We start from the raw sequence: 26,703 nt of genomic DNA on the forward strand, positions 1-26,703 counted from the left end.
TAGCCACTATTCTAAGGGACCATTCAAGGCAAAATGTGACTAACACCGTTGAGGTCACAGAACAAGAAGGGGGTTAGCGGGTTACATAAATAGAACAAGCCATGAATCCAGTGTCTTTATCAAGACCATGACTTTAGGTGTCTAGCACAGTGATGAATTTAAACGCCCAGGCTCATGTTTTGAAGGTGTTCAGCAGGCTCCTTTGAGGATGAGGCCTGAGAGGTCAGCTACGGGGGGATCACTTTGTGGCAAGTGTTCACTGGTGATAGAGGTTTTGTCCTTTATCATTTTTCTGTGTGAGCTCATTCGAGAGTGTAGTGATTGTCTGGCCAGTATAACTATGTCGCTGAGGGGTGTGGATCATTCACACCCCTGCGTGATGTAGTTATATCAAGTAATTCTGCAGCGTAGACCAGGGCTAAGTTTCCCAGATCTGAAGAAGAGCTCTCTGTAGCTTATAAGCGTGTCTCTCTCACCAATGGATGTTGGTCCAATAAAAGATATTACCTCACCCACCTTGGTTCTCTAATGATTTAATGAGTTAATCTGCATGCTTGCAACCACTCTGCACGTCATCATTAACTGCAGCTTCTGGCAAACAGAATGTTGGGAATCATTAAGACAGGGATTGATAATAAGACAGAAAATATCATATTGCCTCTTTATAAATCCATGATATGCCCACATCTTGAATACTGCATGCAGATGTGGTCGCCTCATCTCAAAAAAGATATACTGGAATTGGAAAAGGTTCAGAAAAGGGCAACAAAAATGAACAGGGGTATGGAACGGCTGTCATACAAGGAGAGATAAGACTGGGACTTTTCAGCTTGGAAAAAAGACAACTAAGAGGAGATATGATTGAGGTCTATAAAATCATGACTGGTGTGAAGAAAGTAAATAAGAAAGTGTTATTTACTCCTTCTCATAACACAAGAACTAGGGGTCACCAAATGAAATTAATAGGTAGCAGGTTTAAAACAAACAAAAGGAAGTATTTTTTCACACAATGCACAGTCAACCTGTGGAACTCTTTGCCAGAGGATGTTGTGAAGGCCAAGACTATAGCAGGGTTCAAAAAAGAACTAAACAAATTCATGGAGGATAGGTCCATCAATGGCTATTAGCCAGGATTGTGTCCCTAGCCTCTGTTTGCCAGGAGCTGGGAATGGGCAACAGGGGATGGATCACTTGATGATTGCCTGTTCATTCCCTCTGGGGCACCTGGCATTGGCCACTGTTGGAAGACAGGATACTGGGCTACATGGACCTTTGGTCTGACCCAATACGGCCGTTCTTATGTTATCTTCTAACACTGCGGTGCCCCCAGCAATGATGGGGCAGGACATGAGGCTGCACAAACCTTGGCAAGCTGCAGGGAGTAGGGTGGGTTGTTGAGTGCTGGAGAGAGTGTCTCGGTCCTGTCTGAAGGGTGCTGAAAATGCTGGGGGGGATGGATCCTGAAGTATCAGGGCTGCTGTCTGGGAGGCAGCCAGGGGATCATGTGGCTTGTACTGAATCCCCTCATATTCCATCCTTGCCAGCTGGGCCCTCTGCTGCTGCCTTCTGCTTTTCCCATGCGTTCCTTCCCTGCTGGGATCCAGCGCCAGGGGATAGCGAAAGGCAAGCCAGGGAGGCGCCTTGCCTGCTCACGTGTGGCAGAAAGAGGGAGCTGAAGGCAAACACTTGGGGGTGGGGGGGCGCATGAAATTCCAGCTGGGATGTGGGAATACGTGACAGCAGTTGCAAAATGCAAGGGTGATTTGGGATATGCTGGACACTTGGTGGTTGGATACACCAGCCTAAATATGGATTTAAGTAGTCTAAAGTATTTGATGCTACCACACTGACTCTTTAGTCTCTTAAATGGTCCAGGGCTGAAGGGGAATCTCTCTTTGGGTATCAAGTAGTGTGCTCGGAGGGTGGCTAAGTCCAGATCAGTCCTCCCTTCTTCATTACAGTACAGCAGGTGTTTAAAACACAGCATTCTCCTCTACGAGTAACAGGAAAATAGATTTTTAAAAAATATTTACACAGTCTAAAACTATCACTGGGCTATTTACAAGGTTACAAAAATTTTAAAAAAGGAAAATTGAAACAGACTTGGAAAACAGAGTCGCAAGAGCAGTCAGAGATAGTAATTGATCCAACATGGCAGCAGAAATATGGGACAAGCCAAATGAAATTAGTTTGAGTGATAACTGTTACCTAGCTTTTCAGTGATGATCCTAACTAGAGGCAGTCAAAAAACAGGGTGGAAGGGGAGGGGAAGCAAAAAAATAATAAAAATTAAAATTTCAGGTCCAGTTTTCAAAATTTCATTCTAAAATTTGCACAGAAGTTTTGAAATTCCAGACAATGTTGGCCATGCTCTAGAGATGTTCAAAAAGAAAAAAAAAAAGGAGGGGGGAGGAATTCACAATCAATGTTGGAAAATTAATTTCTTCTCTTTTCTTTTTAATCAAAATTCAAAAGGTCAACATAATTTTTCATCAAAATATGACAAATGTTGACCAGCTCTAACCTTAACCTTCCCCTGCCAACCTATGCTTAGTCTACAAGTATGGAGATGCCAGCACTCCAGTAGCCCATGCAGTCAACGGCTCGGCTTGCTAGGCTGTTGTGTCTCTGGACACTTGAACCTCTGCAGGGTAGGGATTGAATTGTTCATTCCACTCACCGGAGGAGCATGGGACTTTGCTGCTGCTCTCAGCACAGGATGCTTCCAGTCTCAGCCTATCTGCCTTTCCATTCTGGCCTGGGCCTCCTAAGAGTCCTTTTACGACAGCACCATGATCCCTGTGGGGATCTCACGGAGTGAAGATAGAGAGGATCAGAGATGGAGAGGGCTCAGCAACTGCCTTGTCCAGAGAGGGGCCAAAGCTGGTGATGAGCCAGGGAGGGGATCTGGTCCAGCGCTGCAGGGCTGAATGAGGATGTCGTCCAGCAGAATCGGAGGGGTCAGTGGTACAGGCATTGAGGACATGGGAAGGGAGAAGGGGAGAAGCCAGTCCAGGGGAAAGGTCAAAGGGATGGTAAGGGGAGAGGAGGTGGATGGCGTGAATGCTGAAGGAAGAGAAGGACTGGAGAAAGGAGAAAGACAAGACCAGCTTCATAGCCATGGCCCCATTGCAGTATCACCAGCCCCACATCTTCAAAAAGCAGGAGCCAGGCCCCAAAACAATCAGGAAGTTGGCTTAAAAATACTAAATTCAGCGTTGAGATTATTTGCCTTCTGGTGTCCGAGCCGCCAGGGATCATGTTTTCCTGCTTTTCTCTGCAACCAGGAGGACGAGAAATTTTCTAAGCTGAAATTCTCATGAAAATCCCCTGCTCTAGGAGCTGGGGCTTTAGGGAAAATGCCAAATATCACGAGACTCACCATGAAACTGCAAGAGAGTTGGCAGTGGTGGTGGGGATGGGGGAGGGAACAGGAGTGGGGACAATGGGGGAGTTGGAGAGAACGCGAGATTCATGGGGTACCAGGAGAGGGAGAGTTGAGATTACGGGGTGCCAGGTGGGAGATTGGAGGGGGAGAGGCAAGATTCATGGGGAGTAAGGAGGGAGGCAGGCAAGAATTAGGGGGAGCGAGGGGGAAGAGAGAGGCTGCGGGGAGCGGTTAGTTTATCAGTGACGAGGCTGGGGCCCCAGACGGAGCAGGCGAGGGGAAGGAAGGGTGGGGGAAGGCGCGGGATGGGAAGGACAGGGCCCAGGGCAGATCCAGCGGGTTGTTGGAGAGGGCAGGGATGGAGATAGGCGAGGGGGAGGAAGGGAAAGAGGGCAGGGAGGGGAGGGGGGTGGAGGAAGTGCCCAGTGGGGATGAGAAGGAGGCAGAGGAGAAGGCGGAGGAGGCCTGCAGGGGGTTGCTGGCAGCGGCAGAGTTCTTGGAGGCGAAGAGCAGTGAGGGCTTGTCGCCGGCATGGGTGCGCTGGTGCCGGTTGAGGTGGGAGCTGCGGCTGAAGCACTTCCCACACTCGGGGCACTTGTAGGGCTTCTCGCCGGTGTGCACGCGCTGGTGGATGGTGAGCTCTGAGCGCTGGATGAAGCTCTTGCCGCACTCGGAGCACTGGTAGGGCTTCTCGCCCAGGTGGGTGCGCTGGTGGGTGATGAGGTTGGAGCTGACGCTGAAGCACTTCCCGCACTCGGGGCAGCGGTAGGGCTTCTCCCCGGTGTGCATGCGCCGGTGAATGGTCAGGTCCGACTTCTGGATGAAGCCCTTCCCGCAGTCGGGGCAGGCATAGGGCTTCTCGCCCGTGTGGATCCGCTGGTGTTTCACCAGGGCCGAGCGCTGCCCAAAGCCCTTCCCGCAGTCCGTGCACTTGAATGGCTTCTCTGCCGGTGGTGGCGGGGGCTTCCCCGCCGCCAGGCTCTTCCCGCAGTCCATGCACTGCTGGGCGCGCAGCCTTGGGTGCAGCACGGGAGGCGAGATGCCACCCAAGCTTTTCCCGCAGTCAGTGCATTTGTGGGGCTTCCCTCCGGCCGCCACCTGGCCCTTGGGACTGGCACCGCTGGCCACATAGCTCTTCCCGCAGTCCATGCACTGGTGGGGCCTGTCGCCAGCATGCACCCGCTGGTGCTTGATCAGCGCCGCGCTCTGGCCAAAACAGCGCCCGCAGTCGGAGCACTTGAAGAGTTTGCCATGCTGGTGAGCAGCCAGGAAGCCCTTGAGGTGCTCGGGGCAACGGTAGGAGGCCTGCTCGGCAGCATGGATCTTCTGGTGCCGGTCCAGGTGGGAGCTGACGCTGAAACTCTTGCCGCAGTCGGGGCAGGTGTAGGGCCGCTCGCCGGTGTGGACGCGCTGGTGCCGCTCCAGGTCGGAGCGCTGGATGAAGCGCTTACCGCAGTCACCGCACTGGAAGGGGCGCTCGCCGGTGTGGATGCGCTGATGCTGAGTCAGGTTGGAGCTGCGGCTGAAGCGCTTGCCGCAGTCACCGCACTGGTAGGGCCGCTCGCCACTGTGGGTCTTGCGGTGCTTGGAGAGTGAGGCCCGCTGGGCAAAGCACTTCCCACACTCGGGACACTGGTGGGCAGCCACTGCCGCCTCCTCCTCCTCTTCCTCCTCGGCCTGGCAGGCCCGGTGACGGGCCGCTGGGCTGCCGCTGCAGCCCTTGCCTCCTCCGCAGGCATGGTGGCGGCGCTGTTCCCCCAGGTGGGTGCGCCGGTGCCGGTCCAGGTGGGAGCTGACACTGAAGCACTTGCCGCACTGGCCACACTGGTAAGGGCGCTCGCCGGTGTGGACACGCTGGTGCCGCTCCAGGTCCGACTTCTGGATGAAGCTCTTGCCACAGTCACCACAGTGGAAGGGGCGCTCACCGGTGTGGATACGCTGGTGCTGTGTCAGGTTGGAGCCGCGGCTAAAGCACTTGCCACAGTCATCGCAGCGGTAGGGCTTCTCTCCCGTGTGGATCTTCTGGTGCTTGGCCAGAATGGAGCGCTGGCGGAAGCAGCGCCCGCACTCCCCACACTGGTGCGGCTTCTCCGGCGTCTGCACCCGCTGTGCTGCCCGCCCGCAACCGTAGTCCTTCCCGCACTCAGTGCAGACGCCTGCCCCCCGCTGCTGCGACAGTGGGGGCTCTTTCCCCTTCTTGAGGCCAGCACGGCGAGTGGCTTTGCCCTCTTGCTTCCTCGGTGCAGGGCTCTTCTGCTGCGGTGGCTGCCCTTCTGACCGGCACTGGCTCCCGCTGGCTTTACCCTGATCGGGGCCCTCGGTTTTCCCTGGCAAGGCCTCGGGTGACTCTGCCTTCTCAGAGCCTTCCTGAGGGGGGGTCTCCTCCTCGTTGTCACTTGGCGCCCCGTCACCTGCTGGAGAACCCAGACACAAGTCAGTCCCTGCGCTGAGGGGGAAGGGAGATTGGCCACGGTAGGGATTAGCCCAGAGAGCTGCTGGGGAGATTGAAAAATCAGGAGCTGAATCCGCCCCACCCCTAGCCCTTCTGAGCTCTCAGTGGGAGGGGACTATTCCCGGGTGTTGTGGGAAACCATGAGTGATGGCTGCCAGGAGGATCCAACAGCTGCTGGGGACAATCCTGACCTGGGTGACATGTGGTAGGATGGGGAAGAGGAGGCAATGGGGGAACTACCATTCTGCTTTCATTTATTCTGCACCTCAATTGTCTACAGCAGCCTGCTCACTCTCACTTAAAGCCATCTCTCTTTGCCTTGAGCTGGGACGGTGCCCACCCACTTCTCTGTCCTGTATCCAATCCCTACTCACCTTCTCCTGGCCTGCAGGACTGCCCAACCCAGCCCCTGCCCTCATCTCGCTTCATACCACCCCAATCCCCTAGTCAGAGCTGCACGGAGCACCAAACCTTCCACTTTCCACAATGGTTTAAAGCAAAGGTGGAGATTCCAGGCTAAGTAGCCTTGAAGTCGTGGTGAGAAAAGGCGCTGTGATGCGACGATGGGGGGGGGGGGGGAGGGGGGACACACGACACAGTTAAGGATGGTTGCGACAAGGTTTTGATTTAAAACTAATCATCAAACCCTCTGAAATCCAGACTAACAGTGAGATCAGCTTGAAAACTGGCATACCAGCTATAGTTGCCACCTTTCTAATTGCTGGTAACCAGACCCCTGAGGCCCCTGCCCCGCCCCTTCCCCACAAGGCCCCACTCTTGCTCTACCTCTTCCTTCGTGGCCCCACTCCCTTCTCTGCCTCGTCCCCCAAGGCCCTGCCCCTATCTGTTCCTCCTCTCCCTTGTTGCTTGCTGGATTGTCGCCACCTCCCTCCCCCCCCACCCGAGCTGGGCTCCCTCTGTTTTGGGGCTGGGACAGCAGCTGCTGCAGCCTGACAGGGAGCTTGCCTGCAGGTAGGAGGCAGTCCCAGCTGAGCAGGAGTTGGCACAGGTTAATGACCCAGCGCCACCCCCCCGCCCCATGGTAACCAGACTGTTGGTGCCCGGTCAGTACATCTGACCAGACACTGCCAAGATTCCTTTTCTTGACTGGACTTTCCTGACAACCCTAATATGGGGTGAGGGTAGAAGTGTGACCAATTTGGAGTCATTTGGTCCAGTGGATCCTGAGAGAGAGAGCATCCCCGGAACTCCCTGTTTGTCAAACATCACCTTTCTCAGCACAGGCAAAACAGAAATGTGGCACAAAGAACAAGCCGCCAAAACCAGCTGCTACAAAGCTCTTAGCCATGCTTCCAGGAGGGGTGGAATGAACCACTGGAGATCTCACAGAGAGAGAAGATACTTTACAGAGGAGCCTAAGGGGCGGAGTCACAAGCTAAGAGCCGGAAGTCTAGGAGGTCAAGTCTCCATTGGTCTCATTACAGTGACAACACGCATTTTTTCATGTTCTCTGTGTATATATATCTTCGTACTGTATTTTCCACTGCATGCATCTGATGAAGTGGGTTTTAGCTCATGAAAGCTTATGACCAAATAAATTTGTTAGTCTCTAAGGTGCCACAAGTACTCCTTGGTTTTTGTTGCTGATACAGACTAACACGGCTACCACTCTGAAACTTGTTAATATTTCGGTGTGCTTCACAGCTCTTATTGACCAAGGGCTCACAACCTTAATCAGAGATGGCAGAAGCTTCCTAACAATGGAGGGAGTTGCCCCTTCCCCCGCACTACTTCTTCCCCCCAAAACCCCTCCCCCTCCCTGCATTCTTACGACCAGTAAAAAGTGGGAGGGCTATTAAAAGGGCTTTTAAAAGTGGTGGCGGGGGCACATAACCACCACCCCCATTCCGGTGCCCCTGAACTTAACCTGAGGGGAGATAATTGTTCCCCTCATTTTACAGCTATGATTGCTGAGTTTGCACAAGGTCACTTCTAGCAGAGATGGGAAAAGAACCTAGGTTTCTAATACAGCAGCTCCCCCGACTTGGGGCCTGTCTACACCGCGCTGCAGTGCAGACTATGGGGATGTGAACTGTAGAGCACATCCAAATTTTGCATTCTAACTGCCCCATGTAGACCCTGCTGGTGCAAACTAAGAAGTGCCCAGCATGCACTGATGTAATCCTGTTTCAGAATGGACAACGTTAACGTAGACTAGGCACCTTTTAGCTCACACCAGCATACGGCAGAGTGCAACATTTTGGTGACCTCTGCAATTTGCACCCCTGTAATCCAGACTGTGGCCCATGTAGACCGGCCCTCAGTCACACTGTCTTTTAGAATGGATTGGCCAAACCTATGTGCTGCATTATTCTCTCTGTAGCCACTTCTCTCCCCACTAGTTCACACTTCCCTCCCTGTGCCAGAGCTCCTGACTCCCAGCCCTGCAGCGCTGCCTGACACGCACCCAGTAAGCCTGTCAGGACATCTGGAGATGCCACGCACATTATATATTTAACTGATTTGAATATTTGATTAGTGTACTTGAATCTTATCACCATCAGCCCTATGCTTCTACTGCCTCTGAAATGTCCATTTCTTCCCAGCTCTAAATACATAAATTGTATCAATAAGATAATTCCTCCTCAGTTCAGAAAGCTCTCAGACACCCCTCCCTGGCCTCACTGACCCCCCCGTCACAACTCTCCTCAAATCCCCCCTTGCTCCCCTGCCCCTCCCATTATACCCCCTGAAATCTCCTCAAATCCCTCCTTGTTCCCCTTCCCCTCCCCTCATGCCTACCAAATCTGCTTAAATCCCCCCTTGTTCCCCTGCCGCTCCCCTCATATCCCCCAAATCTCCTCAAATCCCCATTCTCCTGCCCCACCTTCATACCCCCCAAATCTCCTCAAATCTTCCCTTGTTCCCCTGCCCCTCCCCTCGCATCCCCCAAATCTCCTCAAATCCCCCCTTGTTTGCCCCTCCCATCCCCCAAATCTCCTCAAATCCCCCCTTGTTCCCCTGCCCCTCCCATCCCCCAAATCTCCTCAAATCCCCCCTTGTTCCCCTGCCCCTCCCCTGATACCCCCCCACATCTCCTCAAATCCCCCCTTTCCCTGTGGCCCCTCCCACCCAAATCCTCAACCCCCCTTCTCCCTCTGGCTTCCTCCCCAAATTTCCTCAAATGCCCTCTCCCCCCCCAAATCCCCCCTTCACCTGTAGCCCCTCCCCCCAAACCCCCCTCTCCTTCTGGACCCTTCTCCCCCAAATCTCCTCAAACTCCCCACTCCCTCCAGCCCCTGCCCCCTCGAGTTTCTCATAATCGCCCTCCCGACTCCTTAAATTGCCCCACACCCAATTCATCTCTTATCCATAACTGGCGGGGCTCCTCCTGGCTGGGAAATCCAGATCACACCCATGCCCTGCTGCACCATCCACTCCTTCACTCCTGGTGGGAACAGTGGTGTCAGGTCAGATCCCTGTCTCTCACTCCCAGCCCTTCTGGCTCCTTCTCTGCCTAGATGACCCCTTGTCCTTCCTCCTTTTCCTCACACTTGCTGGTTTGCGGCACTCGACCCTTGTGATCTCAGTGTCCTACCTGATCCATCTACCCCACATGGCTGTAACAGATCCATGTTTAACACGCATACTGACAAGGTTCGGTGGCCAGCTGCAAACTAGGGGCGAGAAAGTTCCACTGATTTAACTTAAGGTGCAAATTTAAACCAATTTAGTTAAACCAGCGCAAACCTCTTGGTTGGACCAGTGGAGCTTTCATTGATTCAGAATCAGTTTAAATTAAACCAAAACGAGCCCCTCTCAATCCAAAATAAGGGCTTGTCTACCACTGAAAGTTAATTTGGATTAAGGTAAAATGTGGTGTACCAACATGGGGACCAACTATTTGACAATTGGCTCTTCAATCTAGCAGAGAAAGGCACAACATGATCCAATGGCTGGAAGATGAAGCTAGAGAAACTCAGACAGGGAATCAGGTGTAAATTTTTAACAGTGAGGGTAATTAACCATTGGAACTACTTGCCAAGGGGTCGTGGCGGATTCTCCATTACTGACTATTTTAAAATCAAGACTGGGTGTTTTTCTAAAAGCTCTGCTTGAAGAATTGTTTTGGGCCTGTGTTATCCAAGAAGTCACACTAGATGATCCTGTTACAATCTGCAGGGCTGGAACAAGGACCATGGGGGCTCTGGGACACTGATGTCTCCGCATTGCCATGGGAGGCTTAGGCTGGGCTCCCATGGGAGGAGCCTGTGAGGCTGGGCTCAGCAGGACTACTGCCCAGCACGATGGGAGTGGTGGCCTCTCACAGCTCCCTGACTGGCTGATACCAGTACTTAAACCAGGAAGCCATGCAGGGGAGCTGTCTGAGCTACAGCATAGATCACCCGATTGCCTCTGCTCCAGACCCAGCCTGCAATAGTCCAGAGACTGCAGCTTCTGACTCTGATGTGTCCTCAACTTCGCTATTGGATGGCTGATGCCTGACCCCGATCTCCTGGTAACCTGGCCCTGCCTGCCTCCTGACGCCTGACTCTCGGTTCGCTCTGTGGCCTGTCTCGGACTCTGACTTTCCAGTAGCTGATTTGGCCTGACTACTGCTCTGTCCAGTAGGCCTGACTGCCCTCGTCCCTGTCATGACAGTATGCTCAGACTATCTTTGCCTCTTCCCCCCATCCATCCAACCCCTCCACAGACAATGAAAGGGGCTGGCCACCCTCCAACCAGCCGCTCCCCCCAGTGGCCTGGGACCTGAGGATCAAGACACCCCTCTGCAGGCGGAGAACCTCGCACTACAGACCCACGCTGAGAGGCATGCACTCAATGCACAGACCCTAAGCGAGCAGCTAGCACACTCACGGGGAGAAGCAGTGACGCTCTGTGCCCGAACAAACCACCCATCACCTGAACCAGACCCCACAGTACCACTGCCCGAATGGTTCGATAGGGATCGTCAGAAATTCTGGGATTTTCTGGACCAATGCAGGCTGCTCTTCCTGTTCTGCCCCGAGCGTACCCACAGACCAGACTAAGGTGAGGCTAGTCATCAGCCTGCTCTTTGGCAAAGCGCTCCATTGGGCTTCCCCGCTGTTGGTGTGGAACAGCTCTGCACTCTTCGACTGGGACGCCTTCCTGCAAGCCTTCGTGACCCTCTTTGATGACCGGCACTGCATCTGCACAGCAGAGTCTGCCCTCCAGAAGTTTTGCCAGGGGCAAGAGCCGGCCACCTCCTACATCTCCCATTTCCGACGGGTCGTGGCTGATGTTGAATGGAAGAAGTTCAGTTCCACTGGGGACTCAATGACGGGGTCAAGACTAACTAGCCTGCGTTGAAAACTGATCCACCTAGGCACCTTTATTGACCCTTGCCCTGTGCATTGACTCTCAGCTGCATGAACGGAAGGAGGAAAGGAGGGCTGGCCCGACACCCCACACCTGCCCTCCATACCGAGGCCGGCAGAACTGAGCCTTGAACCTGTGTAGGTTGACCGAGGTCGCCGACATCTGATCCCAGAGGAGAGAGTGCATCGACAACAGCTGAACCTCTGTTTTTACGCAGGTGGAGGGGTGGAACCAGGACACACCTTTGCCTCCTGCCCAGATCGGAGTAACTTGGGAAATGCACCAGCCCAGGCCTGGCGGAGGTGTGTGTGAACTCCATGATCCAGAACGACCCCCATCCTCTAGTAGAGCCCCACCTGGGAACCATGGTGCCTCTCCGCATTTCCAGTTGCTACTGAGATTGCAGGTCTTGGGGCAGGCACAGTAGATCTCCCTATAGCTAGCGATGATAGACTCCGGGACTGCTGCCAACTTTATAGATGCTGAAGCAGCCAAAACCCTCTAGGTCTGGCCAAAACCCACACCGGATCATGTGGAGATGATTGATAGGTCACCTTGATTGTTGGGACCAATGATTCAAGAGACCATCCGTAGTGGAAGGGCACCGAGAAACAATGTGATCTTTGATGTGATCTGTTCCCCATTCTTCTTGATAATTCTTGGCATTCCTTGGTTGGAGTAGTATGACCCATGTACCTCCTGATGGTGGAGGAGCATTAGCTTCTCCTTCGAATATCGTCAGAAAGCATGTCTCCAATGACGCAACCAACCCCAAAATGACCTGCACCTAGGCCCCAGGATGGAAGGAGACTCTCAGAAGCAGAACACTGGATGGCAGGGTCTACCCAGATGTGAGTGGCAACAGGTCAGAACCTCAGCTTCCCTGACAAATACCGTGACTACCTGGATGTGTTCGAAAAGAAAAATGCAGACTCACTACCCCAACACAGAGACTTTTGCCTGATAGACCTACATGCCAAGCAAAGATGCCCTACCGGCAGATATACTCCACATCTGAACCACAGCTGGAGTCGCTATGTGTGTATATCCAGGAAAACTTCACCAACAGCTTCATTTGGCGATCCAGCTCTCCAGTGAGGGCACCAGTCCTCTTTGTGAAGAAGGATGGGTCACTAAACCTCTGCGTAGACTATTGCGCACTGAACCAAGTGACTATTCATAACCGGTACCCCTTGCCCCTTATTCTGGAATTGCTGGACTGCCTGAGGATAACCAGGATCTTCAAAAAACTAGACCTTGGAGGAGGGAGCATACAATCTAGAGCACATAAGACCTGGAGCCAAATGGAAGACCACTTTTTGTACCCAATATGGTCACTTTGAATACTTGGTGATGCTGTTTGGCTTAACCAGTGCTCCTAGAACATTTCAGCATTTTGTGAACAATGTGTTCAGGGATCTCCTAGACCAGTACGTGATTATCTACCTCGCCCATAAACTGGTATTTCCTGAGAACCTGGAGCAGAACTGTCACCAATGTCCTGGGGAGACTATAGAAGTATGGTTTTATGCCAAACGGGAAAAGTGCACCTTTAACCAAACCACCATTTGATTTTTGCAATGCTTCATCTTCCCAGAGGGAATTAGGATGGATCCACAGAAGGTGGAAGCCACTTGCAACTGGGCAGCACCCTGAACCCTTCAGGAACTTCAGTGGCTTTGCAAATTTTTATAGAAGATTCATCACTAACGTCTCTTCTCACTTAACTTCCCTCCACCGCAAAGCTGCGTGATTCGCTTGGTCACCCAAAGCCCAGCTCGCTTTTGACCAGCTAAAAGCTGCCTTCACCACGGCCCCAATCCCAGCACACCTTGACCCAATTTGTCCATCAGTAGTGGAAACAGGTGCATCCAACATGGTGCATGGAGTGGCACTCTCGCAGCAACTCAGACCCCCGTCAGTTCTGCACCGTTGTGCAATCTATTCCTGAAAATTTACCCCTGCCGAGACAAAGTATGGACAAACAGCTGCTCACCATAAAAACTTTATTTGAAGAATGGCATCACCACCTGGAGGAAGCTCAGCACCCAGTACAGATCTTCACCAACCATAAGAACCTCGAGCACCTTCCCAAGGCCTGAATGTTGAACCGGAGGCAGCTAAGTTGGGTCTTGTTCTTTTCTTGGTTTGAATTTACCATCACATACCACCGGGAAAGCAAAATGGGAAAGCTGATGCTCTGTCACAGAAGGGGGAATTCTACCGGGGAAATGAAGAACTGACTTCTGAGCCTCCCTACCTCCTCAAGCCCGGTAACTTTGCTAATGCCACAATTCAGCAAGACCTGCTCTCCCTCATTCAACCCTCCCCGAAAGAAGACCTGCTTGCCCAAGGGACACAGCCCATGCCACCGTGGCTAAGGTGCACCATGCGGGATGAGATAACATACTTCGACGAGCACATATATGTGCTTGTCAGAACACCCCTGACTGAAGCTGTAATGGCTGCGCCATGACATTCCAATGGCAGCTCACTTTGGCCACCGGAAGACCTCCGCATGGTTGCCCGTTTTTTCTGGTAGCCCCACACGTGGATTGAGGTCCAAGCAAATGTGGACTCCTGTGAGTGCTGTCCACGTACCAAGATACCCTGAACCAGAGCCCTTGGCGCCTTAGTACCCCTGGAGACTGCAGCTAGTCTTTGGTCCACCATCAGCCTAGATTTTATCATGGAGTTCCCCCTGTCAGATGGCACACCATAGTCTTAATGGTTGTGGACTGCCTGACCAAAATGGCCCACTTCATCTCCTGCAACCAGCTGCCCTCTGCTGAGGCTACGGCCCAACTCCTACTGCATGATGTGGTCCGGCTACAGGGACTCCAAGCCACATAGTTTCCAATAGACAGCCACAGCTCCGCTCTCACTTCTGGTGTGAAGCGTTCAGCCTATTGGACATCCGCACATCCACCGCCAATGCATACCACCCCCAAATAAAAGGGCAAACTGAACAGGTGAACCAAATACTGGAGCAGTACTTGAGATGCTTTGTAAATTATCATCAAGATAATTGGTCCATACTCCTGCCTTATGCAGAGCGTTCTTACAACAATGCTGACAATGCCTCCACAGGTTGGAACCCCTTCTTCGCTAATTACAGATTCCATCCCGGCATTACCAGCAGCCTCCCCGACCCCAGCCACCACCAAGTGGATCCAACAGATCCATCTCATTTAGGAAGAACTCAAGAACCACCTAGAAGTGGCGAAGGCGGCCTACAAGAGGCATGCAGACCATCAGTGACAAGAAGCTCCAGTATTTACAGCAGGCCAGAAGGTATGGCTTGCCACCATACACCTCCAGACCAGGCAACCCACTTGCAAATTGGACCACCAGCTCCTTGGACCCTTCCCAACATGCCAGCAGATTAACCCCAGTTATCTTCAAACTCCAGCTTCCCCAGTCTCTCAAAATACACCCAGTTTTCCATGTCTCCCTTCTGAAGCCCTACACTGAGCTTGAACCACACCACTGCCTTCACCAGTTGATATCCAGAGTCATGAGGAATGTGAAGTGAATGCCGTCCTCAATTCCCGATGGACACCCGTATTATCTGGAATGGCTATCGCCCTGAAGAATGCATTTGGGAGCCTGCCTTCCACGTCTACTGCCCCCATGTGGTAGAAGAAATCCACAATGCTCACCCAGACAAGCCTGGGCCGGCACCACCCCAAAGGGCTGGAATCTGGGCCCAGGGGGTTCTGGGCCACTGACACCTCTGTCACCACAGGAGACTTGGGCAGGTTTCCCATGGGAGGACCGTGTGAGGCTGCGTTCGGCAGGACAGGAGTGGGGGCCCCTCACAACTCCCTCACTGGCTGATAACCAGTACTTAGAGCAGGAAGCCATGAGCGGGAGCTATCTGAGCAACAACACAGACTGCCTGTCTGTCTCTGCTTCAGACCATGCCTGCGACAGACCCTAGACTCTGGTTTCTGACCCTGGCTTGTCCTTGACTTCGCTACTCAATGGCTGTCTGTAACCAGGTGCCTGACCCCAAACTCCTGGTAACCTGACCAGGCCTGCCTCCTGACACCTGATTCTCGGTTCACAATCTATCCCGTCTCAGACTCTGACCGCCTGACTCTTGCTCTGACCACTAGGTCTGACTGCCCTCTTTCAAGTCATGACAAGTCCCTTCTGGCCTTGCACTCTATGAATTTAAAGCTATTCCAGAATAACTCCATTTACACACAAGCCCAGAGTGTGTCTGCATAATGGTTCACATTGGTTTAATTAAACCCATTTAAAAACCAATTTAGTGCAACTTTGCTGTTTAGACATGGCTTAATTTTTGCCACGTGGGCTAATTTTAGAGCACTGGATCTCAGAAATCCCTTGATCAATTGCCTTCAAATTTTCCCCACTCACCCAACAATTTTCAAGCTCATCTAACTTTATTTGTATGGAGATTTTACAGAGACACACAAAACTCTGGCCAGATCCTCAGCGGGTATAAATCAGAGTAGGCCCATTTCAGTCAAGAGAGGTATGCCAGCTGGGGATCTGTTCTTAAAACAGGGACTTAGCTACAGGTTAAATATTTAATAACCACACACACCTCAATGCTGGAGGAACAGGGTCATGAACCCAGATCATTCTGCTCCACAAACACAGGCCTTGCCCATGTGAGCTAAAGGAGAACTCCCACAAGCTGTAGCAGTAGTAGGTCTCTTATTTTCTCTGTCGGCCCAGTCACTAGAATATAACACCACTCAGGTACAAATGCACATACACAGCACCTTGCTGCTCTCCATGCCCCAGGCACCTCCTCCCTCCTCTCCATTAATGCCCCCTGCCCTCCCATCTACCACTGACCGTCCTTGGCACTCCTTGTGGCTTTCTTGCGGGCCTTGCGTTTGCCTTCCTGGCTCTGCTCCCTCACCAGCTCCCGCAGCATCTTCTCCACCTGGCTCCGGCCGGCCGTCTGCAAGATGAGACCCAGCTGCCGACGCAAGTCAGGGGTCATCCCTCCTTCGCTGGGGCCAGCTGCGGCTGAGTTCTGCACCTGGGCTGGCTCCAGCTGGCCCTGCTCTGACTCCATGTCTATACCTGAAAGGGAGCCGGGCTGTCAGCAAGCTGCTCTGAGGTGAGGGAAAGTGAAGGTAGCCTAGAGGGGTCTGTGTATAAATTAGGAGTAATGCACTTGGATTGCTGAGGCTGATTCCCTGTGTGAATGAGGAGTGTTCTCCATGGACCACCCCTTGATTTACCCTGAGGAGCACTTCTGTAGCGTGAAGAATGCACAGGTGTGTTTCAACCCCACCCAGAACAACTTACCTGACACCAATCCTCTCCTCCTGTGGGACTCGGCGAAAGCGGTTATCCGGGGCCAGCTGATCGCAATCTCCTCCGCTAAGGGAAACACGGATTGGACTGGCATTAGAGGGACAGCACAGACATTAGAAGTGCTTAGATACAAGGGTGAAAACCCAAACCCAGATCAATAAATGACACAGGTAAAGGAGACAGAGACAGGTGATTAGATGAGATTTTCATGATTTTAAGGCCAGATCACACCTCTATGACCATCTAGTCTGACCTCCTATATCACACCGGACAGAGAACCTCTCCCAGCCCATATCTTGTGGTTGAGCTAGCACAACTTTAGAAAGAGATCTAAGGTACTTACACAGCCCCCATTATCAGAACATCTGAGCACCCCATAGCCTTCGCTGCTCTCATCCTCACAACACCCCTGTGAGGTAACACAGTGCTATTATCCCCATGTTACAAATGGGAAACTAAGGCACAGAGAGACTAAGTCCCTAGGAAAAAAATCTGTAGGAGAGCAGAGAACTGAATATGGGTCTTCAGAGTCCCAGGCTAACACCCTGACTGCTGGACTATCAACAGACAGCCACAGTTCATTCACCGAGCCCAAGTAAAGACTTCACCACAGGCCTATGTCAGTGTTCCAATGGTTAATTCCCTTCTCTGTTGAAAGCATGCCCCTTATTTTCCATTCGGACTTATCTAGCCTCAGTTTCCAGCTGCTGGATCTCCGCCTGCCTTTGTCTGCTAGATCAAGGAGCCCATCTGCTATCAGAAATCTCCTTCTCAGATCGGTACTGGTAAACCATGATCAAGTGACCCTCTTTACTTTGGTTATCAGCTACACAGAGGGAGCTCTAGACAGCTAAGTAGGGAGCTCAGCATGGCAGGATCTCAGCTTGATCCTGTGCTCTTTGAATTCGATGGAAAAATCTCCACTGATGCAGGAACAGACCTCTAGAAAATACGAGTCTGAAGAACTTAGCCCAGCTACGTGGATTCCAACATGGCTTCCTACCAGCCATGCTAATGGAGGAAGCTGACGTAGCGCCCTTTTTCCAGAAGCAGAAAAATCAAGAGGCTCCCTTTTGGCCCAGGAATCTGTGAATCTAGGATGAATGGGCTGGTTACAGGCTGATCACATCCCTTAGCCTTGGTTTTATCATGTAGGCCAGGACAGATGCTCCTAGTGACTAATAAGCAGTGTGGCTGCCTCATGGATGGTCCACTGGACTGGGACTCAGAAGACCTGGGTTCTATGCACAACTCCAGCCGACTGGGTGACCTTGAGCAAGTCACTGCCTTCTTCCATGCCTCAGTTTCCCCAGTTGTAAAATGGGGATAAAAATAGTGACCTCCTTTGGCAAGTGCTTTGAGAACTCCCGTTGAAAAGCGTGCAGTATTGAGAGACACTGATACTCCCTGCTCTCTCTGGTCACTTGGTGGCTCTTGCACAACATCCTCTGCAATGCTGAACAGTCATTGGATCAGGTGGAGTAGCCATGCCCAGAGCTATGCAGCACAGGCACCTTGGACGCAGCAATCCCCTTTTTCTTATTTAATTTGGCTCCTGAGCAGTTAACCCAAATGGTCCATTCCGCCTCCCGCCACCACGGCTGTCAAAATAGCCAACAACCCCCACGCAGTGTGTGATGTCAGTGGGCCATCCCAGACTTGAGAGCTATCGGGGCAGCTGAAGAAACCGGCTCTAGCTTTTAGGACCCAGGTCAGCAAGGCACTTAAGTAGGTGCCAAACTTTAAGCGCATGAGTAGGACTCCAATGGGAATACTCATGTTCTGAGAACCATGCACATGCTTAAACACCTGGCTTTACTTAGGTGCTTGAACAAGGATTTAGGGGCTGAATTTTAACCCGGTGATTTTAAAGAGGTGGCGGGTGTTATCTCCTATCTTCAGATACTAAAATGTAATGGGAGGCTAACATCATTCCCAAAATACACAGCCTCAGATCTGGACCCACGGCTCAGTATGTTAAACGGTTTGCTAGGACATATGACCACCTCTGAGTCAGGCTTCATTCCCTAGCTGCCTTTACTTATCCCTCCTTCTGTAGGGTACAGAATTTGGGTGATATCCCTTTAAATTGCTTGTGAGCACTCACAAACACGAAACTGGATTAATCACACACATGTGGCTATTTCATGGTGTTGCTAAAGGGCAGAGTTAAGGTTGTTTGAGTGACTTAGCTGTGCATTTCTGTACCTCAATGTGTGTGCTGGATTTCTTTTTAAGTTTAACCTTAACTGAACCTCCTAGAATTATAATGCTTGGTTTTTCAGATAACATCCTTGTAATGTATCTTATCCTCAATTACTGATATGTACTATTATCAACCGTAACTTCATCTGGATGTAGTTTTTAATCACACCTTGCCACAGAATTGTGGTTCAGAATCTCAGTGTTCATTTAGATAAAAATAAGTGTTGAAATAAGTTCCTAATGGTTGCAGAGAGCCCGAAGCAAATGAGCTCTCAGCTACTTCACTTATTTGGATGAGGGACAGGTGGACTCCTTCCTTCCGTGGCTGTGAATATGGTACTTTCTCCAAGACAGCACAGAGTTCAGCATCTGGCTGCAGCTGGATACTGTTTTTTGTTTCCTTCCCCTGCCGGGACCTGTCTGCAGCTGCCTCTTGCTCTCTAGTTTTCACCGCAAAGGACAGTGAATTGGGTTACAGCACAAGGGACTAGGAACCGGAGCTGGAGTCCTTCTTGCAGCCATGAAGAGGAGGAGGAGTAAAAATTGCAGGCTGGTAAGTGAGGCAGCTGGGAGAGATATGCTTCTGAAGCTGTTGGCTTCTTCCCTGGCACAGGTGGGGAAGAAGGGTCTTTTAATTGCATTATCTAGATAACATCATGGGAGCGGAGCTGGGCTGCTTGGAGAGCACAGCAAAGAAATCCATCCTTGGAAATTACTGTCAAAAATAACCACTGGTCTCACTGACTTTAGTCTCCCCTCAGTTGCTGGGTTGAGTGTACGGGTGCCGGAGGATGCTGGCAGCCTGTGATATACAGGAGCTCAAACTATGATCTGATAGTCCCATTTGGCCTTAAACTCTGTGACTCTAAAGGGATATCACCCAATTCCTAGCCACTTCCCCTTCTGACTGAATAGCCCCATGATTTTTTGTTACGGTTGAAGGAAAGTGAATGATTTTATAAGGCAGACAAGGAGAGGCAGGCTAGCCTTATGTTTAAAGGCGTTTGCCTGCAATTCAGGAGAGCAGGGTTTCATTCCCAGCTCTGCCTCTGACCCCTTCTATAAACTGCCTTACCGCTTGGTGCCTCAATTTCCCCACTTGATCATCTTTCTTGTCTATTTAGCTCTTCAGGGAGGGGCTACCTCTTACTGTGTGTCTGTGCAGCGCCCAGCGCGACGGGGCCCTGACCTCGGTCACCGTGTGTGTGTGCAGCACCCAGCACGACAGGGCGCTGATTATTTCAAATCCTACCTAAGGCTTTTTATACCCACATCATTATTTTTTATACTGCAGAGGCTCATAAACACCTCTGCTGGCTCACACCCGCATAAAACTACAGCTGCCAAACATGGAGAGGTTAAAATCTGCAGCTTGAGAAAGGGCTGTTGATATGCAGGGTAAGGTCACGGAAAGCCACAGTCTTCCTGGAGGCCCCTAGCTCTCAGCCCCTGTTGAGAACTAAGGTTTAATGAAAAGCAGCTGAGCCTGGAATCTGGCTAGAAGGCTGAGCTGCCCTTTTGTCTTGATCTACATTTCGGCCTCTTCAGAAGTGTCATGCTGCTCCTATGCAGGTTGGAGAGCTCCAGGCTGCTCTCCGGGGCTACACAGATGGAACTTCAAGAAGCCAGATCCCCAGCTGGTGTGACTTAAAACAGCTCCACTGAAGTCAAAGGCCTGATGCTGATTTATACCTGAGGAGTATCCGGCTTCAGTGGCTTACTCCTAATTTACCCCAGGGTGAGCAAGAGGGGAATGAAGCCCAGTGGGAATTTTCTGTAATATTTTTATGAAGCCTCAGTATGCTTCAGTGTCCCTCTGTACATTGCATCTCTCCCCAATGGGTCCCAAAGGGTTAATGCTGCTCCTGGAGCACCGCAGGAGGCATGTGCATGTCACCACCTGGTCTGGGGGGGAAATGGTCATTAAAGAACAGGCTGAAACTGACCCAAATCAGAGGATCCAGCAAGACCAAGAGATGCCCCAACCACTGAACAATGAACAGCAGGAAAACCCAGCCCAACGGAGCTGGAGAACATGGTGTCAGGTGACTGAAAGCAGGCGGCTTTTTGGGGGGACTCAGGAGCCTGGACTGGGGGACAGGAGAAGGATGGGTCCACCACAGCTTGGCTGGCCCATCATGGACACAGCTCTTTGGGCTGCCCTAAGGACTTCCACATTCTGTAGCCAGGGGACTAATAAATGGTACCTTGCTTTCCAAAGGCTGCCTGTGTCACTACCAATATTCACTAAGCATTGCATCCTGAAGGGGCACTGCACAGGCCTCCTCCAGGCGTTTGTCTGGGCTGGATTCACTGCAGGGAGCCCTGGAGAGAGAAAGGGAGCACTGGTGCCAGTGCCCCAGGCTGGGAGTCTTGGAGGACCCAGTGGAGCCGTGCAGGACCTTGGGGCCCAGCCCACTAATGGGGTCATTCCCAGGGGACTGGTGAGAGGCTGGGGCATAGACCAGACCGTGTGCTGCTGTGACATGATAGTGGGGCACATGATGGTGGGAGGGATAGCTCAGTGGTTTGAGCATTGGCCTGCTCAACCCAGGGTTGTGAGTTCAATCCTTGAGGGGGCCATTTAGGGGTCTGGGTCCTGCTTTGAGCAGGGGGTTGGACTAGATGACCTCCTGAGGTCCCTTCCAACCCTGATATTCTATGATTCTATGGTGGTCATTGACATGGGGGGAAGTGATAGCGGACTTCAAATACTTGAAAGGTTGCCCTAAAAAGATGGAGGAAAAGATGTTCTCTCTTGCCACAGAGGACAGGACAAGAGGCAATGGGTTCAAACTGCAGCATAGCAGATTTACATTAAATCTCCTGACAAACTTCCTCACTGTAAGAACAGGAGGACAATGGAACAGATGCCTGGGGAGGTCGTGGAAGCTCCTTCACTGGAGGTTCAAAAGGAGGCTGGATAGCCCTCTGTCTTGAATGGTTTAGATGCAACAAATCCTACATCTTGGCAAGGGGTTAGACAGGATGCCCCTTGTGGTCCCTTGTAACCCTATAGCTCTATGATTCTATGACACCAAGTGACTCCAATGCAGGTACCCCAGGGTGTGGGAGAGGCTCACGAGATGATCAGACATTCTTTTCTGCCGTCATCTGCACAGAACGCACCGTTCTTTGGTTGTCACCGTACAGACTGGCTGCACTGTGTTTGGCGAAGGGCCTGAATCTGTTGACACTCTTCACACTGGCTGCCTGTTTGCAGCTACGGACGTTCGTCTGCTTTAGTACATGCAATGACATGCTTTTTCCAACTTGGGAGCCTAACACCAGGCTCCTAAATCCCTATTTCGGGTCCTAAATGGGCAGCCTGATTGTCACTCACTTCTCTTTCTCTTGCACTTGCACTTCAGTCGCAGGAGCTGAGCCCATCCCCAAATCCAGCGAGGTGCATTTAGAGTCCACCTGGATTTAGAAGCCTCGCTTTATGTCTCCGGGTTTCAACATTAAGGCTAAAGTGCTAGTTCTTTGCTGCTCTTACTCCGTGTGGGCCAGCTCCCCAGCTGGGGTCAATGGGCCGGAGCTCCACTCGAGTCAATGGGGCCAGATCCCCAACTGGTGTAAATCAGTAATGCCCCATTGACTTGAATGGATTATGCTGATTTACACAAGCCGTGTGTATTGGGCATCTGCGGTACTGTGTCCCCTATAGGAGAATAAGGGATTTACACCCCAGAGACAAGACAATAGCTAAGGCAGAGAACAAATAATAAGCCACTAGCCTATTGATTGTTAGTGTGTTCTAGTACATCGTTGATTCCCCAGGGCCACATCGTGCAGAGTACTGCCTAGACAGAGACACACAGTGAGACACAGTCCCTGCCCTGAAGAGTGGATCCTTTAATTAGGGGAGATGAAGGATGGGAGAGGAAACAGAATCACGGAGAAGGAATGGGATGTGCCCAGGGTCCCACACACAGCAGGGCCCAGAAAAGAACCCAGGTGTCCTGAATCCCAGCCTGTCTCCTCTGGGCCCAGGTCCTCTCTGAAGAGGCAGCTTGTTCTGGGAAGATTTGTATAAAAACGAACCTGGAAATGCAGCTCTGCTGCCCCATTGAAGGCCCTGGGCACGTAGAGCTCAGCATCGCTGCTGTGGAAGGACATGCAGAGCGTACCACCTCCCCTACACAGGTTCTGGAGACGACTGGGCTGACCAAGGGACCAGGGAAGGGCCCTGAGCAGAAGCCGAGCCGGGCGCTTCCCATGCCTCCTGGAAAGCAGCATGAGTGGGATCCTTACCCAACGAGATCACGTTCTCGTAGTTCTCCTGCATGGCGTCCCTGCAGGGGGCTCTGCGGTGAGACGTGCTCCTTGGTGAAATACACAGCCGCCTCCTCAAAGCTCACCAGCTCCTGAAACAGTCAGAGACACCCTGAGTCAGAACCTGCTGCCCCAGCCACGACCCCGCCCCCCCCAGGTCTGTCACAGCTCCCCGCGACGATCCTCACTGCACAGTGATGTGGCGGCACGACCACATCCATTCCTCTGCTAAGCCACTGCCTCATCCGTGTCCCCTGGTCTGCTCCTTTGCGTTGTGTTTCCCCAACCCGGGGGCGAACCGGCCCCAGCCGCTACACTGGGATGCAGCGAAAGAGAAAGGCATACACAGACTGACAGCGAAGAAGTGGGAACGTTTTGCAAGATTTTCATGACTCAGTTTCCCTCAGTACTTTGCATTGCTTCCCAGTGGTGGGCAAGGGATGACATTTGCTCTCAGAGCAGGACTAAGACTTGGGTGTTCATATGAGTCATTGTGGACTGCATGGGTTATTAAAAGGCCGACCCAGTGCAATGGAAAACACAAGAAGACAATGGAAAACCTCAGTGGGCCGCACATCAATACCTTGGAACAAGCCACCCAGAGAAAGGAACTGGACTGAGCCTCGCAGCAGGACTGGAAGGTGACCAGCAGGGCATGGAACGGGGTGTTGTGGGAGAAGCTATTTTTGCTTCTCCATGCTAACTTCAGGACTTCCAGGGCTGTGTTCAGGGGACTAACCAACCCTGCTCCGGTTTGAAAATACTGCTTGGGTGTCACTGCAAATCCTGGCTGAGGTGCATTGGGCTCTGCAGAGTGGACAGAGACAAAGCCCTGGCTGGGATGATTTAGCTGGGGATTGGTCCTGCTTTGAATCATAGAATCATAGAATATCAGGGCTGAAAGGGACCTCAGGAGGTCATCTAGTCCAACCCCCTGCTCAAAGCAGGACCAATCCCCAATTTTTGCCCCAGATCCCCTAAATGGCCCCCTCAAGGACTGAACTCACAACCCTGGGTTTAGCAGGCCAATGCTCAAACCACTGAGCTATCCCTCCTCCCAAAGCAGGGGGTTGGACTAGATGCCCTCCTGAGGTCCCTTCCAACCCTTATATTCTATGATTCTATGACAGGTCTCTGCCCAGGAGCCTGGCTCAGCTGGACTCGGGCATGCAGCAGGGAGGCTGGAGCCCAGAGGCTCAGCCTGGGAGGAAGTGAGGCCCTGAAGAATGAGTGGGATCCCGAGGGGTCTGGCCACTGAAGTGGATCCTACAAGGGACTGTTAAAAAGCTCAGGCGTAGCACCGGTCCCATGGATCTGTGACACTGAGTACAGCAGCTAAGGCACTGGGGCGTATGGCAGGGCCGAGGGGTGGCGCTCAGGATGCAGCAAAGGGAAGCTTTGGAGGCAGCCAGCTGCAATTGTAGGTGAAAGAGGAGGCTCATAAGAGGCAAGGGCTGCCCTACAGAGCTGCCCCCGGCGAGGCAGACAGCTGGCTCCCAATAGCAGCTACAAATGTGAATTCCCCCACTGGCTGCAGTTCAGCTCTGTTCAGTTAAGCTGGATGCAAATTCAGATCTGGCGCACCTCCAGGAAGCATGGGGAAGAAGGGGGATGGAGCAGGTTCCAGGAAGGACTTTGGTCCATTTCGCAGCCCTGTTCCCCCAGGTCCTTTCCCCACAGACAAACGCTAGACTCTGTAATGCTGGGAAAACCCCAGGTTACTTTATTCCTGGGCAGACCCGGCCCCTCCCACCAGGACCAAACCCACCTAGACATTGGTTACCCCCCCCCCCAGAGCACAGAGTCTCTGAACCAAACCCCAGAAAGAAGCAGAATCAAAGGAGCCGCTCTGGGGGATCCCACTGACAGGGTCCCCAGGGCAGCGCATCCCCCCAGCAGCGCGGGGACCAGGCAGAGGCAGGAACTGGCTTTTCCTCTCCCTGCGCCTCCCCTTGTCCCAGGGAAGTCAATCTGCCCGGGGTGCTGCAGGGAACGGGGCTGGGCAGGGCTGGGAGCCGGGAACCTCCCTCCCCACTGATTGCTCCTGCTGCCCCTGCCAGTCTCTGCCCCTGTCTCCCTCCTGCCCCCTCTCCCCTCGGGCTGGGAGACTCGGTCCCTGGCCCGGCCGGGCCGTTCGCTCTCCCGGCGCTGGCTCGGCTCCTGCAGGCGCTCGGGGGGCAGAGCCGGGGGGGGTCAGGGGGGGCAGCAGCTCCGGGACTCGCAGACCCCCGCCCCCCCGGGAGCAGAGCTGGGGCGAGGAGGGGCCGTTGGTGCAGAGTCACTTTCCTGCCCGGCCCCGGCCCTTTCCCCGGGTCTCTCCCCTCACCTGCAGGCTCCGGCTCAGGGGCTGGTGTCGGCAGAGCCCGGGGCTGCCTCAGGGGCTGGTTCCAGCCCCCGCGGAAAGCCCCCACCCCCCGCTGGGCACAGAGGGGCGCTAGGGAAGGGCTCTCCCCGCACAGACCTTGCTGGGGAGCAGCAGCGGCGGCTCAGCCCGGGCTCCCGGCTCACTATGGATGCAGCAGCCACCGTGCGCCCTGGGAAGTGCAACCCCGGATACAATGAGCAGAAAGAGAGGCAGAGAACAGCTTCCCCTCCCTGCGCCACATCCAGAGCCCTCTAGTGGCAACAGCTGTTGAAATCCAGCCCCCCTCCTGCCTTTCCCGAGGAAGAAATTGGGCACAAGAAGAAAGACACTTTTAAAAAGTGTAGCAGCGCGGGGTTGTGGGGGGAGCTAGGCAGAACTCTTACAAGGAGGCAGTGAGAGTCGCTGTGGGGCTAATGCTGCTCCTCTTACTATACCAAAGCCCCTGGTTCAGTGTTAGACGAAAGCCTTTCCTAGCACTCTCTGGCCTGGTCGCAGGACAGGACAAGAATCTGTGACATCCTAATACAGCTAGTCTGACCCAGTAGCAAGTGTGAAAAATCAGGACCCTTTTTTTTTTTTGCAGGAGTTGGGGTGGATATAGTTGCATATATAAGACAAAGCCCCTAATATCGAGTAGATCCCGGTAATTACAGCCCTGCACGGTTACACAATCTGTATCCATATCCGATCTGCAAACACCGTCCAGGATATAAAGCGGATAGCCCCAGAATTGCAGGGCTCTACTGATACTATCAGGATTATCAGCCTGTGGCTAAAGGAGAGTTTGACTATTCCTGGAGGTTCCATGGCATGACACAATCTTTCATTCAAGATGAATCTTTAATTCCTGGAGATGCCAGGACAATCCTGGAGGCTGGCAACGCCTAAAACCTCTGCAGATGGTGTCAGCGAGACTGTTACTGGAGACTGAGCCCAGCTCTGGTGTCCTCACTTCAAAGAGGATGTTGGAAAATTGGGCAGGGCTCAGAAAAGAGTTACCAGAATGACTGGAAGCCTGGAAAACCCACCTTACTGCCAGAGACTTGAGCAGTTCTATCTATTTAGCTCAGTGGTTTTCAACCTTTTTTCTTTGCAGACCCCTACAAAATTTCAAATGGAGATGTGGACCCCTTTGGAAATTTTAGACACAGTCTGTGGGTCCCCAGGAGTCCCCAGACCACAGGTTGAAAACCACTGATTTAGCTTATTGAAGAGAAGGTTAAGAGATGACTCGATCACAGGCTGTAGGTGCCTGTGTGGGGAAAAGATTTCTGGTACCAGTGGGGAGAGGGGTCAGGGCACGGTCCAGTGATTGGGAGCTGAAGCTAGAGAAATTCGGACTAAGGTACAAATTTTTCACAGTGAGGAGAATTCCCTGTATTACAT

General features: G+C 52.5%; 1 protein-coding gene across 1 annotated transcript; it reads right to left on the reverse strand.

The window, feature by feature from the left end:
• Nucleotides 1-559: 559 nt before the first annotated feature.
• LOC144275199 (uncharacterized) lies at nucleotides 560-25,347 on the reverse strand. Its single transcript, XM_077834360.1, has 5 exons — nucleotides 25,279-25,347; nucleotides 22,932-23,044; nucleotides 16,461-16,535; nucleotides 15,999-16,232; nucleotides 560-5,802 (listed from the first exon to the last, which is right to left on the reverse strand). The coding sequence occupies exons 2-5, from the start codon at nucleotides 22,963-22,965 to the stop codon at nucleotides 3,620-3,622; spliced, it is 2,526 nt and encodes an 841-aa protein (XP_077690486.1). The 5' UTR covers nucleotides 22,966-23,044; nucleotides 25,279-25,347; the 3' UTR covers nucleotides 560-3,619.
• Between the last annotated feature and the right edge of the window lie 1,356 nt (nucleotides 25,348-26,703).

This window comes from Eretmochelys imbricata, chromosome 14 (genome assembly GCF_965152235.1).
Source record: "Eretmochelys imbricata isolate rEreImb1 chromosome 14, rEreImb1.hap1, whole genome shotgun sequence".
Classification (NCBI taxonomy): domain Eukaryota; kingdom Metazoa; phylum Chordata; order Testudines; family Cheloniidae; genus Eretmochelys; species Eretmochelys imbricata.